At 39.3% G+C, this 19,896-nt stretch overlaps 1 protein-coding gene across 2 annotated transcripts in view; it reads left to right on the top strand.

The window, feature by feature from the left end:
• LOC105483661 (ETS transcription factor ELK3) overlaps positions 1–13,168 on the top strand; it is a 79,792-nt gene extending 66,624 nt beyond the window's left edge. For both annotated transcript variants that reach the window (XM_011744631.3, XM_011744632.3), the window contains exons 4-5: positions 3,219–3,341; positions 10,489–13,168. In XM_011744631.3, the coding sequence (XP_011742933.1) occupies positions 3,219–3,341; positions 10,489–10,587 (222 nt within the window). In that variant the 3' untranslated portion in view covers positions 10,588–13,168. The remainder of the gene's footprint in view (positions 1–3,218; positions 3,342–10,488) is intronic.
• Positions 13,169–19,896: the final 6,728 nt, after the last annotated feature.

The following is a 19,896-nucleotide window of genomic DNA, read 5'->3' as shown; positions in this document are numbered from 1 at the left end:
GTATGGTGGTGCACCCGAGTGGAGATGCCCAACAAACGATAAGCCAGGGGGGACCCAGCTAGAGCTGCGGATGGCTCCAGTTCATCAGTATTTAGGAGCTGAGTAGTACAGGAGGAATAAAGATGAGCAGATATCCAAAAGGCTACGGAAAGAGGTATAAGAAAAATGTGCCCATCACCGTAATATGAGGCAAAACATGTTAAATGTTAAGGAAAAAATGGTCACAAAGTGTTACAAAGATTCAGAAATAAGAAATCCCATGTGGTTGAGGGGAGATCAGGAAAGTGTCCTTTGAGGAGGTGGCATTTTGATGGGCAGAGGAAGGCAAGAGGAGGAGGTAGAGGGCCAGGGCAGGGGTGCGCAGGTGGGCATGCCTGGATGCCAGCTCACCCTGGCGAGCTCAGATGTGCAGCCTTTTTAGGAGACGTTATGAAGTGGAAGTGGAAGTGGAAGCTGAACTGAGTGGGGAAAATGAAAAGGGGATCTTGGGATGAGGGTCTTACTCTCTTTCCCGGATCTATGGGATTAGGAGCTCCTTATCTGCCATGCTCGTTAAAACGAGACTGTCTTTGGGGAAGGAAAGAAGACAGCGCTTTTTGCTGTGGCTTCCTTAGCCCTTGGCCCTCAGGCTCAGCCCACTCTGCCTGACTCCTGGAGTGTATGGAGAGAGGCTGTGAAGTCTCACACTGTCCCGGAGATAACCCAGGGCACACGTTGTAGGAACTTTCCTTAACAAAGAAACCACATGGTTCTTTAAGGTCACAGGATTTTCAGGGAGAACTTCAGGGATAGAAGGAAGAGGAAGGAATGAAGTCATTTTACAGTGTTTATTTGCATATATTATAGAAGACATTTCAGACATATTAAAGATGAGAAACAGAAGGCTACTGTAGTCTGAGTACATCATGTATTCCTTAGAAACAAATGTGCAAACATCTCAAATCCAGACATGGGTATACATTTTAGACTAGAGAAATAGAAATTCTAGACCTTGTACATTGCTCAGAGGATTAAAAAGGATGGGTATATGATGGCCATGGAGGAGAGAAGGATAGCTGTGTTTTGTGGTTTAGAAGATTGTCTCTTTAGAGCTTTGAGAGCCTTCATTGATGGATAAACTAGGAGGCCTTGAACACACACTGGTTACTACATGTGAATGTGACATACTGTGGTTGGAACCTTGCTCCAGAGTAACATGCAGATATTAGTTTCCAGAACACCTGAGCTTGTGGCCTTGAGCCTAACACAACTGAGAGTAGCCTCCAAGTCCAGGCTGACTCAGTTCAGTTTGTCTGTTTCAGAAGATTAAGTCCTTCTCTGTATACAGTTGAGAATTTCTCCCTCACATAGATGAAAGACATTTAGTAAGTATGTCATGTATGCTTTCAGTTAATTACCAATCCATTTATTCGTTCAAAAACATGTATGAAGTACCTAGCGTACCTAGCCAGCTAACCGCCTCTGGCCCTTGTTGAGCATTTCTGTATACCAGGCACGTATCTTACAAGAGCTTGCAGTAGATCAGCTTATTTAATCTTCCCAACAACCCTGTAACGTGGGCATTTTTATTCTCCCCATTTTACAGATGAGGAAACTGAGACAGACAGAGGTTAGGTGGCTTGCCTGAGGTTACCTGGTTGGGAAGTAGTGATTCTGAGATTGGAACCCTGGCAGAGCCCATGCTGAGCCGTTAAGTTTTAACTGTTAGGCCAGATGGCCTGGCATGCTTGTGAAATTGCCTTGGACTAGAACAAATGGGAAGCTTATTCAAAACATGTATTTATTCTAGTAACCTCATAGGTCATTGAGTATGTAGGAAATGCCATGGAACCAGCGACTCAAATAATTTGGTATAAATGTGTTTACATTTCAGCAGCTTCACAGTTTGAGGAACTTTGGATGTTTGTCTCCATTCTGCTGAACAGAGCAGACCTTTCAATTTAGGTTTAAGCCAAATGCTGTTGGTAATTAATGACGCTACGGAGGCCAATTCTAGGAAAAAATAACACTTTAGCATCCAGCATGGTGCAATCTGAAAGGCTGGCACCTTTGCTGTGGTTCTTCTGACACAAAGCACCTTATTGACATCACAAAACCACTGAGGGACTCCTTCTAGTCTCCAAAGGTACAAAACCACCCTGGGCCGGGGAGCTCGTCTCCACTGAGAATAAAAGCCGTGCAGACTTAGCAGCTGGGCGGGTGTTTCTTCTGCCCTCCAGCTGGCTTGCAGGCGAGGACTCCTGCTGCATGTGTGCAAGCAAATGCAGTCCTTGGAACTCTCCTGGGAAACCCAGGGTTTTGGCTTTACACCCAATCTGACAAGAAAGGGCCCTCCCTGCCCCCACCCAAACCATTGCCAGGGCAATGAATTCTCATCGACCCCACATCCAGATGGAATCTGGAAAACCCGGCTCAGAGCTTCTAAAGAGGCTACTACAGGGTATTTTAACAGCAAATCCCAAATCCTTAACAGCTGTGGATATGGAGACCATTTAAAACCGTGTGTTTGTAACCCAAGTAATAGATGTCCACTGTAGAAAAACAGGAAAGTATAGATAAGAAGAACTAAAGCCCCTTTATTGGATCCCATTTTGTTTGTATACTAATTCTTGTTTAATCTGGGAAGGGGAACAAGTTGAACAAACCATTCGGATGAAAGTTGATACAAACTTGAATTTTCCACCAGAATGTTTAGGGAAGGTAACGTGTCAATACCTTTTTCCTTTATGAAAGTGTTAATAAAATTAGCATTGAAGAAAATTAGCCAGCTGGCCTGGTGGTTTATGCTTGTAATCCCAGCACTTTTGGAGGCCGAGGTGGGCGGATTATTTGGAGTTCGAGACCAGCCTGGCCAACATAATGAAACCTCTTCTCTACTAAAAATACAAAAATTAGTCGGTGTGGTGGTGGATGCCTGTCATCCCAGCTGCTCTGGAGGCTGAGGCAGGAGAGTTGCTCAAACCCAGGAAGTGGAGGTTATAGTGAACCAAGATCGCGCCATTGCACTCCAGCCTGGGCAACAGAGCGAGACTGTCTCAAAAAGAAAAAAAATTAAAATTAAACTGTTCACAGCCCCACAGAAATAACGTTGCCAGTTGAGATGGTAAGGTCATTTCCTGGTCCATGCCTAGCCTACCTAACCTCTCTCTGCTGCTCTGTTGGTCACGGCCTGAGTCAGGTGAACCTATATGAAGAAGTCTGTTTGCTTTATTTCCCAGACACCAAATGGATTGCTTCTGACTCCGAGTCCGCTGCTCTCCAGCATACATTTCTGGAGCAGCCTTAGTCCAGTTGCTCCACTGAGTCCTGCCAGGCTGCAAGGGCCAAGCACGCTGTTCCAGGTGAGCGTTTGGAAATGAACTTTTAAACATTACACTTCTGAGGGATGGTTTTTTCTCTAAATCCTGCAGAGGTAACAGTGAGTTTTGCCCAGTGTTGGGTTAAAATGTTAAATGTCCAAAGGGGGTTCATGTTAATGGGGTTGCACGCCCTTCAGAGGCAGACACTTTCATTGAGGCAGAAATGGCATACTCATGCCAGACGCCCATACGTGGAACAATTAAGTTCTTGAAGTGTTTTGCATATTTTCATTTGTTTATGAAAACAGGAAATTTATTAAGGAAAAGGCAAAACTTTAAAAATCATTCTTTAGGCCAGCGTGATGGCTCACACCTGTAATCCCAGCACTTTGGGAGGCTGAGGGTGGGAGGATTGTTTGAGACCAGCCTGGGCAACACAGTGAGACCCCATCTCTATTTAAAATAAAATGAAAATAAAAATTATTTATAAAAGTCCACACAAGATTTTAAAATACTAATCCTCCTAGTTAATGTAGCAGCTCATTTGACATAAAGTGAAAATAAAAATAGTGAACAATTTCCCCATCCTGGGATAGAAAAATTGCTTGCATCATTTTATGAATCATCATTAAGCTCCTTGTTCTGTAATGAAAAAGGAGAATCCAGGGTATTTGGTTAAAAAATAATGAAGACTTAGCTGCTTTATCTTACAGAACTCTCCATACTAGGCAGCACCTTCATTATTCATTCACACACTAGAATCTTGCAGGACCGTCACTTGCTATCATGGAGAAGTCAGTATTTCCTCCTTGAGACCCACAGATCATTATTCACTGACTAAGGTGTTACTGTTTGAATATGTTGAGTATAGGTGGAAAGGATCCTAGGGACAGGATTGAAGAAAAGGTGGACCCAGTGCAAACTCCCTCTTTCCCTAATTCTAGCTTTTCTCATCATCCTTGTCTGTATCCTATGCCCCACAGTGTGGCTTACCCTGAGTTAGTTGCAGCTCTTTGGGTACCATTGCATCTAGCACGTGGCACTTTGTATTATGATTGCCCGTTGATCTGGCAATCTTTCCCACTAAACTATGGGCCCTCGAGACCAGAAAGGAATCCTGTTCACTGTGGCGTCCCCAGCATCTGGCACATGGCTTGGTGTACAAGTGAGGCTCAGTAATTACTGACTGTCTAAATGAATTCACAAAGAGAAGTCTGAGAAAGGTAAGTGCAAGTCTTCACGATCATCTGAGCTGGTCATTTTGCTTGTCAAGGTTAAATGTTTGCTGAGTACCTCCTCTGTGCCAGGAGCTGTACATACTGGGATTTAGGGTCTCTTTATAAGGGTGGAACTAAAGAGGTTTTGGTTGCCATCTTGCTTCTTTGGTTTCCTAGTGGGGTTGGGGTAGGGTGTCATGAAGTGACCATATGCTTGGAGTAATTGGGTTTCTGTCTCTTTCCCAGCCCTTATTCCCGTCACAAGAAATTGAGCTATAGTCATGTTGATTTTTAGCAGTTTCAGCTCAGGTAGGAAAAGAGAAACTAGAAATAGTAAGCAAAAAGCAATGAGCAAATGTTGTATTAGGAAAGTTTAAAATTAGGAATACTAATCTTTTGGTGGGGAGATAAAAACACCTCATTTCCTGAAAGTCTTAAGATTAGAGCAGCAGAATTCTAAAATTAATAGAATAAAAAGAAATTGTTTGGTTACAGTAAACTCCATGGCAGTAGGGATTGTTATACTATAATCCTAGAATCTAACACAGAGCTTCTGTAGAGTTCAGTAGGTATTTGTGAATAATAAGTGGCCTCTCATTTCTCTCCTTACTGGGAATTCTGCCACCTGATTGGTGCAGGCCTTGGCAACCCCCTAGGAAAGCAATGGAGCACTATTGGCTGGGGGTTCTTTGGGATCCCTTGTCTTAGATACCTTTTCCAGCCCAACTCTCCCAACAGTAAATGATGGTTCATGTCTACAGTGATTCGACACGTTATCAATCTCTGGGAGTTGGGATACATGCACACCCTCATTTCTTCAGTCCTCAGTAGACAAATGTACAGTACAAACAATACAGTACAGACAAATGTACAGTAGACTACTGTAGACAAATGGTTCTCAAAGTTAGCACTCAACTCTCCTAGAGGGTGAGTTAAAATAAAGATTGCAGGGCCCCACTCCCAGAGTTTCTGATTCAGTAGGTCTGGGATAGGGCCTGATAAAAACTTTTTTTTGAGACACAGTCTCTCTGTTGCCCAGGCTGGAGTGCAGTGGTGTGATCTCTGCTTACTGCAATTTCCACCTCCTGGCTTCAAGTGATTCTCCTGCTTCAGCATCCCAAGTAGCTAGGACTACAGGCATGCACCACCACACCCTGTTAAGTTTTGTATTTTTGATACAGATGGGGTTTTGCCGTGTTGGCCAGGCTGGTCCCAAACTCCTGACTTCAAGTTGATCCGCTTGCCTTGGTCTCCCAAATTGCTGGGATTACAGGCGTAAGCCACCGTGCCTGGCCCAAAAACATTTTTTTTCATGTTCCTAGTGATACTACGCAGTCCAGAAACCAATTTGAGAAGCACTGCAGACCAGAGGTTCCTAGTTTATATTTAGAATTCTGCATCAGAAATTACTGCATTTAAAGGCTACCTGCTTAAAGTTTTAATTTCACCAGGTGGACCTGTTCTCTTTAGTGAAGCCATTCAGAATACAACCCTTAAAAAAATGAAAGACAAACTGGTATTCCGGATGGCTGACAGGTTGTATGACCTTGGGCTTTCTGTTTGTGGCTGGATCCATGAGACTAAGGAAAAACAACTTTTTGCCTTTTAAAATATTATAACTCTTCCTGTGAAAAGAGCGATTGAGTGTGGCAAAAGTAGAAAATAGCAATTTCAAGAATGGTAAACAACAAAATTTGGTAGAAGAATAATACTTTCTGATTTTTAAAACTAGACAATATAATTGATCATTGATACATATTCAGAATTCAGATTACTATCAGCGGTGTCTTATTTTTTTAAGAACCTTTTTTTTTTAAAGTTTAGAGACGGGGTCTCAATATGTTGTCCAGGCTGGTCTTGAACTCCTGGGTTCAACTCCACTTCAGCCTCTGGAGTAGCTGGGACTATAGGCGTACCACCACGCTGGCCAACATCCCTTTTAAACTGATGAAAATAATTTTATTTCAAAATAACAACAAACCTCTTTCATGTATGCTATAGATGTAATGAAGGAAGACAAAAAATACACTTGGCTTATACATTTTAAGTGACGCTGGCCAGTTTCCTATTATCATGATTGGAAAGGTTGATCAGAATCCTCAGGGTAATAGTTGAAGAGCTGAAGCATTTTTGTACAGAAGGGCCCCAATATGATTACTGTAGCGGGTTACAGCAGATATTAAAGAATTCCAAGGAAGGAGAGAGAAGACGCCTTTCTGGCAGAGGTATGCTTTATAATTGAGAAATGTTTAGGTAAGGAGAGAGGCACCAAAGACATTGTGCTAAATGTAAACAAAGAACCTTGATTTATAAAGTGAACTCGGTTTTTCTTGGACAGTTTAGTATTTTCTTCTTGTCTAAGGATGTCTGTTCCGTGACTTTTGAAATAGATTTTGTTCCAATGTGGAATATGCCTAGTAGGAATAGGTATGTCTTGAAACAAGGTAGAGCTAATTAAGTTTTCAATTAAGAATGTGTGCTGTAATTTTTAGTTCAAATCTAACCCAGCAAATATTTGCAATGCTCTGCGACAAGGACTGTAGGGACATAGAATATGTGAATAATGGATGAGTAAACAAAGTGCTGCAGAAAGTAAGGGGCAGACACGCTCTTTCCAGCTGGAGACTGGACAGGTTCCAAGCAAGCAGTGGCGCCTGAGCTGGGAGGAAGGGACAGGATTTCGATCGAGTACATTTAGATGAATAGAGCCGAATGACTGGGACATGAAAGTCTGTTTAGGAAGGGACCAGGTGAGAGGAGATAAGGTCGGAAACGCAGCTGTGGGCCTTGATTATAGGCTTAGGAGTTTCTCCCTTTATCTGTTAACTGTTTAGGCTTTTTAAGCTGGAGGTAGGAGGATGAGATCTCCGTTTTAGAGAACAATCACTGATACTAGTGTGGAGGAAGAACTGAAGAGAAAGTGGAAGGAACAGTAAGATAAGAGGAAATTGTTATTTTTATTTTTTGAGACGAGCTTGCTGTGTTGCCCAAGGTGGAGTGCAGTGGCACAATCTTGGCCTACTGCAACCTCTGCCTCCTGGGCTCAAGCAATCCTCTCACCTCAGCCTCTCAAGTAGCTGGGACTACAGGCATATACCAGCAAGCCCGGCTAATTTTTAAGATTTTTTTGTAGAAACGAGGTCTCGCTATATTGCTCAGGCTAGTTTTGAACTCCGGAGCTCAAGCAATCCTCCTGCCATAGCTTCCCGAAGGGCTAGGATTACAGGTGTGAACGACCATACCTGGCCAGAGGAAATGATACTACAAATATTGAAGGGAGAATCACTCTTTGAGATTAGAACATTGGACACAGGATATAATTAGAAGATATTTTAGAGGTGAGCTCAAGAGAGGCAGACTTTGAGATGGGTCTGAGTAGTAAGTAGGTAGTGAAAATTAAGAAGAGGCAAAGATTACTAAGTGATTAACATACTGGAAATGCTATTAAATAACAATAGTTAAGGCCGGGCATGGTGGTTCACGCCTGTAATCCCAGCACTTTGGGAGGGTGACATGGGTGGATCACTTGAGCCCAAGAGTTCAAGACCACCAGGGGCAACACAGCAAGACCCTGTCTCTACAAAAAGAAGTACAAAACTTGGGACATGTGTGCTGGCGTGTGTGCCTGTGGTCCCAGCCACTAGGGAGGCTGAGGTGGCAGCACTGTTTGAGCCCTGGAGATTGAGGCTGCAGTGAGCCATGAGCACACCACTGCACTCAAACCGGGGCGACAGTGAGCCTGTCTGGAAAAAAAAAATAACCATAGTTAACATTTGTTGATGATTGATGACTTACTGTGTGCAAGACATTGTTCTTAGCACTTTTGGGGGCTTCTCATTTAATATTGCCAGTAATTCTGTTTTAAAGATAAGACTAAGGCACAGGGATATTGGCTAGTTTATTCAAGATAACACACTAGTAAGTGGTGGAGCCCTGACTCTTTAAGTTTGTGGTCCCAGCCACCATTCTCACTGACTTAGAGTGAGCAATGGAAGAAGAGCAGGTTTTGTGGGAAAGAGGCATTGGTTGGAGATGTCTAAAATGGAAACTGTTGTCAAGTCCAAGCATGGTACTGGAGAAAAGGTGGCTGGGGACAAAAGTTTGGGAAATGTTGCAGTTTAAAACAGGGGAGTGTCATAGGAGAAGAGCCTAATAAAGATGACTAAAAAATATGTCAGAAAAGCCAGGCTAATCAAGAGAAACTATGTCCATTAAGTATACAAAAATAATAAGGGCAGAAATCAGCAATTTAGTTTGCAAAACAGATGAACAATACCAAAACTGATTCTCTTGAAAACACCAATAAGGTAGACCAAAGAGAGAGAAGATGCAAATAAACGAAAAGAATGAAACTGCAGGCCAGGCACACTGGTTCACATCTGCAATCCTAGCACTTTGGGAGGCCAAGGCAGGCCAGTTGCTTGAGCTCAGGAGTTCGAGACCAGCTTGGGCAACACGGTGAAACCTCATCTTTACCAAAAATACAAAAATAGCTGGGCATGGTGGCATCCACCTATAGTCCCAGCTACTTGGGAGGCTAAAGTGGGAGGATGGCTGGTGGAGGTTGCAGTGAGCCAATATTGTGTCACTACGCTCCAGCCTGGGCGACAGAGCCAGACCCTATTTCTAAATAAAGTAAAATAAATAAAAGCATGAAAATTTAAAATCTGCTCATCTTCCATTGTTCACTCTAACTCAGTAGAGTGGTTAGTAGCACAGACCTTTTTAAACAAGAGTATAAACTGTATGTGCATAGATTTGATAATACAGTTGAAGTGGATAAAATTCTAGAAAAAATTAAAATTCCAAAGTTCCAGAAAAGAAAGAAAAACCTTGAATATGCCAATAACCATTAAAGAAATTAAAACAGTAATTAAAGATACCCCCAACTCCTACCAAAATAAAAAGTTATGCAATGTTAGTACTGAAAGATTTGTTTAAAACTTGACTGTGTTGCTTATTAGCTGTGTCACCTTTAGCCAACAGAACTTATTTGAAATCTGTTTTCTCATCTGTAAAATGGGGACAACAAAACTTATGTTACAGCTCCTAGATATCAAATGAAATGACAAGCCCTTGACACAAGTTACTGAAATAGTTTGAAAACTGCAAAAACATATTTACTTAAAGTATTTGTTGTACTTCTAACATGTGCCAGGCTCCGTAATTTGATATTTGGCACTGAAGTTTAATATTTAACTTACCTGGACTAAATAGGAAATAAGCTAGAAAAGACAGCTCAGGAGATCTTTTTGACACATCCTAAACAATGCAAATCTAGTTGCAAGTAGTATTTGTTTCAGACCTGAAACTCATTATCAGAGCATATACTATCCTACTATTTATCATCTTAGTTAACAACAATACAGAAATTAATTTTACTCTTTGTCACTTACGAGTGATCTAAGTGTGATATTTTAATTAGAAAGAATACCTTCTTAGCTCCAAAATAATCTATTCAAAATCTTTTAAGATTAAATACATTTCTTACTTTAGAAGAATAAAAGCTGCAAGAATCATCTTTGTAGTACCCTGAAAAACTGATGGCAAATTTCAAAATATAGTATTAGAAATTACTGAGTCACATATAAAGAGTCTATGGTTTTCAAAACATTATTTTCATATTTAATATTAAACATTCTTTTAATATTTGTAGCATTATCAGCATCCTGAGTAGCTTAGAACTTTTAAAAAATAGATGCTTTAGCAACATATAAATTATATATTTTTTCCTAGTAGCCTGTGCATATAGAATAATTAGGGACATTTTGTGGGCCTTATCCTTTGTTTGCTCTATGTAATCTTGATCTCATTGTCATCTTCCAATTATTCTGTAAAAAACACTGGCAACTAATCTCTATCACAGGGGTGATGAGAAGTGGACTGCTATGGACTATATGGGAATGTAAAGAACCTAAGTTTTTTGCAATGGATTTGCAGTAATTATTGTAAAAATCTTTTGTCCCCTACAGTTCCCCACACTGCTTAATGGCCACATGCCAGTGCCAATCCCCAGTCTGGACAGAGCTGCTTCTCCAGTACTGCTTTCTTCGAACTCTCAGAAATCCTGATGACGTCTGGTGACAATTAAGGACTCATTAACTGATGAAACAAATTTGTCCCCATGGGCTAGTTTACCTGTGTCATGAGAAGGACATTGTGAAACTCTGTTAATTTGGTTTGCACTTTTCATAACATGGATAGTCTAGATTTATGTTAGCATTTTAAAAACTGTTTTTGATATATTCAAGTATATATGAAAATCTTTTGCATTAAGTGAATTTTAATGTTTTTGTTTTTATATCCTTTTAGCTCTTAAGTGTTGAACACTGTTGACAGTGAAGAACTTTTCTTAATGGTTTTCAGTATAACGAATAAGGATGTGAAGCTTTTTCTCTTTAGTTCTGCGTATGCTAAACTGTGTGCTTATATAGACTATAACCAGCTGTGCCTTCCTTTGCATTTAATGTAAATGATTTATATATTTTTTAGTATTAAGAGGAAATGTTTGAAAGATGAAAATTAGTATCAAACAGCTCTCTAGTAGAATTTCATTATTTTTCACCAGTGGGCAATATGAAAGCATATTCATATCACATTTTCTTTTTTACTTTCAATTGTATTAAGAATTGCCTTAGAACCTCTTTTGAACTGAAATTCAGTAAATGTCCAAGTAATGTTTTTATAATAAACTAAGCCATATTTAGACAATAAACATTGATAAAAGAAAATGTTCTAAAGTGCATTTTCGAAAGAATGAACTTTGAAAGGCTAGCCTCCTTAGCTGTTTACAGTATCTTTTAGATGCCTCCCAGACAAAAATCTGAGATGGAAAAGCTACATCAAGTTCATGCTATTCCAGGCCCGAGAATCTCTCTTAGGTTAGCATATTCTTATTTCAAAAAATTAGCCCTAGTTTTCTCAGTTTTCCATAGAGAATCCTGACCATCTGATATATTTACTGTGTCAGTATAAATTGGGATTCCCCTGGAACTATTAAAAATCTAATGCTTTGGAAGCAGCTCACAGACTGGTGATGAACCCAAACAACAAAGAAACAATTTTTAACACTAGGTATCTTCATCAGCATAGGTAGGTATTCACAATTTCTGATGGATCAAAAACTTGCTGTAATACAAATAGAGAACTGGAGGTACTAAAGGCCTTGCTTGTGGAAATTGAGAGAGGATACACTGCTTTATATATTACTAAAGTTATGGGGAGAATGAAGGAAATCTGACAGATGAAAAATTCTATAGGAACCTCATCATCGTGGAACTGAACTGATAACAACTTGGAACACTCCAGTAAATTTTTTTGTGTAATGTAATTTGGAGTAGTGATAATACAGACCTATTTTCTGTTCCATCAGAAAATCAGCAGGCACCAGTCCAAAGGTACCACCATACCTGTACATGAAGGAAAGTTCTAATACCAAGAAAACTGAAAAGCACCAAGCTTTAAATTCAAGATTAATTATAATCCTTAACTATAAGTGATAAAAACTAACTTGAAATGTGACTAAATGATCCAAACTGGGCATTAAGTCGCAGGATTATGAGAAAGGATTAAAAAACGAGGTTTGAGAAAACACATTTCTTGAATTTTCAGGAAAAAACCAGAATATTGCTTTGATACTTAGAAATTCTGAGGTTTCTCAATTGGAATTGAGCATCTCTGTATGTGGGGATGTGGGTCCTTATCAAAGGATGAAAATCCAAACACTCTATTATGCCTCCTTGACTGTAATGACACTGGTTCCAAAATCCACCAATAGACACTACTGTCCCCCCGACCCCACCCCATAGGCTGATAATAATTCTGTACCACAATAAAAGGAGCTGGTCCAGGGAACTGATATTTACTGAGAAGAAGCCTTTGAGAATGCTTCCCACCACCTGTTTCCAGCTCAAGACAGGTGCACAGAAGAAGCTGGGAGTTGCCTAAGGCTGCACAGCTTACTGAAGGTAGAACAATGATTGGTGCTCAGTCCAATTCTGTTTCCCCCATGCCTAGCTGTAAGTAATCACTGGTTCAAAACTATGTTATTAGTAAAACAAACAAAACATAAAGACAAAGCATTTAAAATTGTGTTGTCAGATAAGAGAACACATCCAAAATGCATGATTCTTATAGACAAACTAAAGGAAGTTAATATGCAAAAATCTCAAAATACTATTTTTAGTATACTTGTTTATGTAAATGCTGATTGGAAATATTTAAATGACTATAGATCTGATTCTTTTCCTTCGGAAATTGGGATTAATGTATGCTCTAGATCCATTTATTACAAATGCAAAAATACCACAGTTTTTTGATGGATGAAAACACTCCTGTAACACAAATAGAGAACTGGAGGAACTGAAGAGTAACTCGTATAGCTCTGCCTCATTCTGTGTGTGTGTGCGTTTTAGCAGAAGTATTTTACTCAGAAAATAGGTTTCAAAGAACATTAATGACTTTCTTTTCCTTTTTATGTCTGCTTAATCAGTGTTAAACTGCTATGGGAAAAGTTTTATAGAACTATATAACCTGAATGTTGGTCTCTTTGTACACATCTTTTCTATGACTGCAGATCTTCATTCACTTTCATATATGTATCATTTTTACTGTCATATTATTTTTGTTCAATAAAAACTTTGTGATAAAAGATGTTTAGAGGTAACTGGATTGGCTTACTTCCATTTGCTTGGGGTGACCCAAACCACTTTTCCATATGGATACAAGTTGGAAAATGAGTCTTGTCACCTACCCTTGAAGACAGCACGTCAAAAAAAAAAAAAAAAAAAAAAGTGCTTTAAATACACATATTTAAAGAAATAAATGTAATTATCGAAAAGCAGACCCCTGATTTAAATAAGTTCTATCAAATGCTCTGTATTGAGGAGGAGGAAGTGAGAAGGTAGGGAAAAATCAAATCTACCATTTATTCTTTTAGCCTTTTGTTGATTCAGGGGAATGTAAACTGCTAGGCTTGGTGATAAAGGTTATTTCTCTTGGTCTCAACTGCAGGCTGACCTGGCTCGTTTTCATGGATGCTTCAAAGCAGTCTCCACTCTGGGTTTGATATAGGGAGACTGGTGTGAGGGGAGGGGAGGGGATGCAGGGAGAATCACCGGATTAATGCAGTCCCTGAACAACACGTTCATTATCACTAGTATGTCAAAAGGCTACAGATAACTCATAGTTGCATATGGTATAACAGGTGGTGGTAGGAAATCATTTGCTTACTGAAGAAACATTTAAAAATCAACTATGTTCCAGGTGCCATTTTAGAAATGGGGGATGGAAACCTGATCCCTGTTCTCAAAAAGGTAATAGATTTGCTTGGTTCTGTTTATACATAAGAATTCAACTGGCTGGGCGCAGTGGCTCATGCCTGTAATCCCAGCACGTTGGGAGGCCAAGGCGAGTGGATCACCTGAGGTCAGGAGTTCAAGACCAGCCTGGCCAACATGGTGAAACCCCATCTCTACTAAAAATGCAAAAATTAGTTGGGCGTGGTGGCAGGCTCCTGTAATCCCAGCTACTTGAGAGGCTGAGGCAGGATAATCGCTTGAATCTGGGAGGCGGAGGTTGCAGTGAGCCAAGATTGCCCCACTGCACTCCAGCCTGGGTGACAAGAGCGAAACTACATCTCTTAAAAAAAAAAAAAAAAAAAAATTCAACCAAATTAGTTTTGTAAAATGCCCTTTTATGCTTAAATACCTACAGGGATCTGCCCCGCCACTTCATGTTACCTGGGATTATATGACCCTGCCTAAAGGACTGGCACTGAAGAATACACTATGTTTAGTTACCCTCTCTCAGGTGAGTCAGGTCTCTAAAACGTTTTTATTTCATTGCTGGATGGCATAATTTCAGTTAATGATAGCAACCATTTGTAAGGTTGCTGTCATGCCAGGCACTGTTCTAAGCAGGTTACACATATTCATTCAGTTTTCCTAATAAACCTATGAGGGAAGTACTATTATATACCATTTTACAGATCAGGTAATTGAAGCCTAGAGTGATTAAGGAACTGGCTCAAGGCCACAGAATTGGCCACATTTCAAACTGAACATTTTCACTGAGAGGCCATCACACATGATCTATAGGACTTCCAACGAATGTAAATTAGCAATTTACATCTTCACATAGAACAGTACCTGGTGCATATAAACCTTTCAGACATGTTTGCTATATCAGTGTTTCCTGAGAGTTGAGCAAGCAGATTTTCTGTCATCGAGAAGCTGGACCTACCTAGATTTCTCTAGTATTGACTTTATTCCTAGACCCACTCCCCAGTGGTGCCTGTGTACCTACGTGTGTGTGTGTGTAGAACAGCTTGATTATAGGTCAGTAAAGACTCGCATGTTTTAGCCAGCTAGGTAGAAAGTTTCTATCAACAATTTTTGACAGCTACATTCGTCTTTGGTTGACTCAGAGGAGACAAATCCAAGTTAATATTACGTAACTGACAAAATATTTTTTAGAATTATTCAGAATTTTATCATGCATGTGTGCCTTAATTCGATCAACAAATACTACTGTTCCCCTAAAATGTATCAGGTACTGGGATAAAGAAGTGAGCAAAACACAATCCTTTCCTTCATGGAGCTTGTGGATTAGTGAGAGGAAATGACATGTGATTAAGTGTTGTTGCAGAGTGAAGTATAAGGATGCCATTGGGAAAGAAGGCAGTTAGGCAGCAGAGCACATAACCCAGTCTGTGGTAGGGTAGGTGGGGCAGAGAAAGCTTTCTGGAAGAAAAAATTACATTGAGAATGAGTAAGAGTATAACTAAAAGAGGCATAGATGAACAAGCAGAGGAAAGAGGATGTTTCACAATGAGGTGAGGTGTAAGGGACTCAAAAGAGAAGTATGGCTGGATTTACCCTCACAGAGAACAAAGCCTATAGTTCATGATATGAGATAGTAATGTAGATACCAATAGAGTTGAAACTGAAAAGGGAGGAGGGAGGAAGGAGGAAGGCTTCTAGATCCCTGAGGAGTAATGACACAGTCATTAACTACGATTCTGTGGAAGAGCAAGATGGCAGGATGGGGCCCTCAAAAAAAACCTTTTTCAGTGTTTCTGGAATAATAGTGCATGATCATCATCCAGAGATGAGCTACACAGCCTGTAACAGCACCATGTCACCCATTCATCACTTGACAACCTCAGCTGCATACATGTATGAGGAAGAAAATAACAAGATAAAGATGATCCTTAAGACTATTTTGACTGCTAGAATGTGGAACTATTGTCAATATAGCTGGAGAAACGGCTGGAGAGTGGCACTGTTTCGACCAGCACTGTTCTAGGAAAGACTCGAAAGACTCCCAAGGGAGTCTTGCTAAGTCCCAAATCTGTATCCACTAAAATTCCATACCTCAATCAGAGCCCAGTGGACCCATCCTTTTGTAAACATACAAGACTGTTGGCAGATGCTAAGTTTCCCTTACCCTCTGAAAGCTGCTGCTTATCATCCTGAGGGTCACCAGCTAAATCTTCATGGTCCAGCCCAGGTATCTCTGCATCACTACTGCGGCAGGGTTAAGGTGGAAGAGAGCAGCAAGAGCAGCCATCAGGATTCCTATTCCAGCCTCAGTAATTCTCTCCCTGTCCCCCTCTCACAGATGCACACCTGCATACCTAGCTCCCATACCCACTCTACTCAACAGAGGTTTAGTTTACAGTCTTTGAAATGGTAGTCTTTCAAAAATGGGTTTTCAAATTAGTGGAATTTTCTCACTTCTCTTAGGGGAACCCCACCAATGAAAAATCCTCCCCATCATCACAGATTGAAATTTTATATTCTCTTCTAATCAAAGTAGCTTTATAATCAGTGGCTTGGTCACCTTCTTTCTGTTTCAGTCTAACAGAAAATTGGTGACTTCAGTGGTTTTCTGGGTCAGTTATGGAAACTCACTGTAATAACTTCAGTTGGGAATGGTGACAGCTCAGGGCAACTCCTGCCTATCTAAGCCCAGACTCTGAATTTAAGATCAGAAAATAGTTTCAGGCCAGGCATGGGGCCTCCATTTGTAATCCTAGCACTTTGGGAGGCCGAGGCGGGTGGACCACCTGAGGTCAGGAGTTCAAGACCAGCCTGGCCAACATAGTGAAACCCCATCTCTACCAAAAATACAAAAATCAGCTAGGTATGGTGGCATGTGCCTATAACCCCAGCTATTCAGGAAGCTGAGGCAGAAGAATTGCTTGAACCTGGGAGGCGGAGGTTGCAATGAGCCGAGACTGCACCACTGTACTCCAGCCTGGGTGACAGAGTACAACTCCATCTCAAACAAAAACAAAAACAAAAAAACACTAAATAGTTTCAGATTTGCACTGAACAAGAGGGAAAAATGTTGTACCTTTCTCTTGGGTCTAAAGTAATGCATTAAAAACTTTGGAAATTTCAAGTTTGGAGCACACAAAAGTATGCAAATTCTTCAGCAGCATTGCTTGAGGGCTTGTGTTAACACTTAAAATTCTGATATGGATGAACTTGTCAATCAAAAAGAATCAATGTAAGAATCTACATTAGAATATTTTAAAAATAAAATCACTGACATTATAAATAATAAACTCGGAGGGATTACATTTGGGGATAAATATTTTTAAATGATATGAATTGAAAATAACTAAAACTATATAGGCAAAGAAAGAAGAAGAAAATAAAAATGGTACATTACCAAAAAAAAAAAAAAAAAAAAAAACTAAATACAAGGCAGTATGGAGGAACTGAAGAACAAAAAGCACATAAGACATACAGAAAACAGCTAAATGGCAGAAGTCCTTCCTTATCAGTAATTATTTTAAATGTAAATGTTGTAAAGTCTCCAATTAATGGGCAGAGATGGGCAGGATGGATTTAAAAAATGATTTGTCAATATGCTATCTATAAGAGACTCACTTTAAAAACACAGACACTGTATTTTTACTTTGAAGAGGCTGAAAATAAAAGAATGGAAAAAATATTCCATACAAACAGTAACCAAAAGTGATATGGGGCGGCCCTATTTTTGTCAGATAAAATAGACTAAAGTATCAAAAAAAAGTTACAGGAGACAAAGGACATTATATATTGCTAAAAGGTTCAATCCATCAAGAAGATAGGTAACAATTATAAACACATATGCACCCATTAACAGGGCCCCCAGATATATGAAGCATGCACTCACAGAATTGAAAGGAGAAATATGACAATTCTGCAATAACAGTTGGACATGTCAATATTCCCATTTCAATAATGTACAAAAGAGTCAGATCAGTAAAGAAAGAGAGGAACTGAACACTATAAACCAATTAGCCCCAACAGACACACACCAAACACTCTACCCAACAACATTTTCCGTAGAATGAGACATACTTTCTCAAATATACATGAAGCATTATCCAGAACAGACCATATGTGTTAGGCCACAAAACAAGTCTTAATAAATTTTTAAAAACTGACATCATGCATACTATCTTCTGTAACCATAATGGAATGAAATTAGAGATCAATAACAGAAATAAAAAGGATAAGAGACTACTATGAAAAAGTTTATGCCAGCAAACTGGATATAACAGATTAAATGGACAAATTCCTAGAAACACACAAACTACCAAAACTGACAAGAAATAAAAAATCTGAATAAAATTATACATAACAAGGAGACTGTATCATTAATCAAAACCTCTGAAAAAAGAAAAGCCAGGACCAGGTCACCTCACTGCTGAATTCTACCAAACATTTCAGGAAGAATTAACACCAATCCTCAAACTATTCCAAAAAACTAAAGAGGAGAGAACACTTCCTAACTCTTTCTATTAAGCCAGCATTACCCTGATACCAAATCCAGACAAAAACACTGTAAGAAAAGAATAACTACAGGCCAAATACCTTACGAATACAGGCAAAAATACTCAAAAAAATTAGCAAACTCAATTCAGCAGCGTATTAGAATTACATACCATAATCAAGTGGGATTTACCCAAGGAATGCAAGAGTGGTTTAACATACGAAAATCAATGTAATATACATCAATAGAATATAGAAAACAAATCATCTTAATTGATGGAGAAAAAGCATTTGAAGAAAACCCAATATTCTCAAGATAAAAATACTCAATCAACTAGGAATAGAAAGGAACTTCCTTAACATGTTAAAGACCATACATAGAAAGACACAGTTAATAGCATACTCAGTGGTGAAAGATTGAAAGCTTGGCCCGTAAGGTCAAAACAAGACAAGGACATACTCCTTCATCACTTCAACATAGTACTGGAAGTCCTAGACAGAGTGATTAGGCAAGAGAAAGAAATAAACAGCATCCAAATTATAAAGGAGGAAGTAAAACTATCATTCCTTGCAGGTAACAAGATCTTATGTGTAGAAAACCCTAAAGACTCCACAGAAAGCCTGTTAAAGCTAATAATCAAATTTAGCAAAGCGGCATACAAAAGCAACACACTAAAATTACTTGTATTTCTATACACTAGCAATGAAAAATATCCAAAAAGAAATTAAGAAAACAACACCATCTACAATAACATCAATAAGAAGATTATGAATAAATTTAAGGCAAAAGACTTGTATACTGAAAACTACAAAATGTTGCTGAAATTAAAGATGACCTAACTAAATGGAAAGACATCTTGTGTTCATAGATTGGAAGATTTAATATTATTACAATTATACTACTACCCAAAGTGATCTATAGATTCTAATTTAATGCAATCCCTATCATAATCCCAATGGTGTTTTGTTGTTGTTGCAGAAATAGAAAATTCCATCTTAAAATTCATATGGAATTTCAAGAGACTCTGAATAGCTACAACAATCTTGAAAAAGAGAACAAAGTTGGAAGACTCACATTTTCTGATTTAAAACGTTCTAAAGACAGTAATCAAAATGTTGTGCTACAAACCCTTATGGACAGACATATAGACGAATGGAACAGAACTGACAGCCCAGAAACAAACCTCACATCTACGGTCAACTGATTTCTGAGAAGGGCACCAAGACCATTCAATGGGGAAAGGACAGTCTTTTCAACAAATGGTGCTGGAAAAAAAAATTGATATTCACATGCAAAAGAATAAAGTCGGACCCTTACTTTATATCACATATAAAAATTTAAATGGATCAAGGCTCTAAATCTGACAGCTAAAAATATAAACTCTTAAAGGAAATTATAAGAGCAAAGACGACCTCTGAAACATGACAATACTTTCTTAAATATGACACAAAAAGCACGGGCAACAAAAAAAGAGATAAAATGGACGTCATTAAATTAAACACTTTTGGCCGGGCATGGTGGCTCACACCTGTAATCCCAGCACTTTGGGAGGCTCAAGTGGGCAAATCACAAGGTCAGGAGTTCGAAACCAGCCTGGCCAACATGGT

The sequence above is a fragment of the Macaca nemestrina genome, chromosome 10 (genome assembly GCF_043159975.1).
Source record: "Macaca nemestrina isolate mMacNem1 chromosome 10, mMacNem.hap1, whole genome shotgun sequence".
NCBI classification, from domain to species: Eukaryota; Metazoa; Chordata; class Mammalia; order Primates; family Cercopithecidae; genus Macaca; species Macaca nemestrina.
This window is presented reverse-complemented; position numbering and strand designations above follow the sequence as displayed.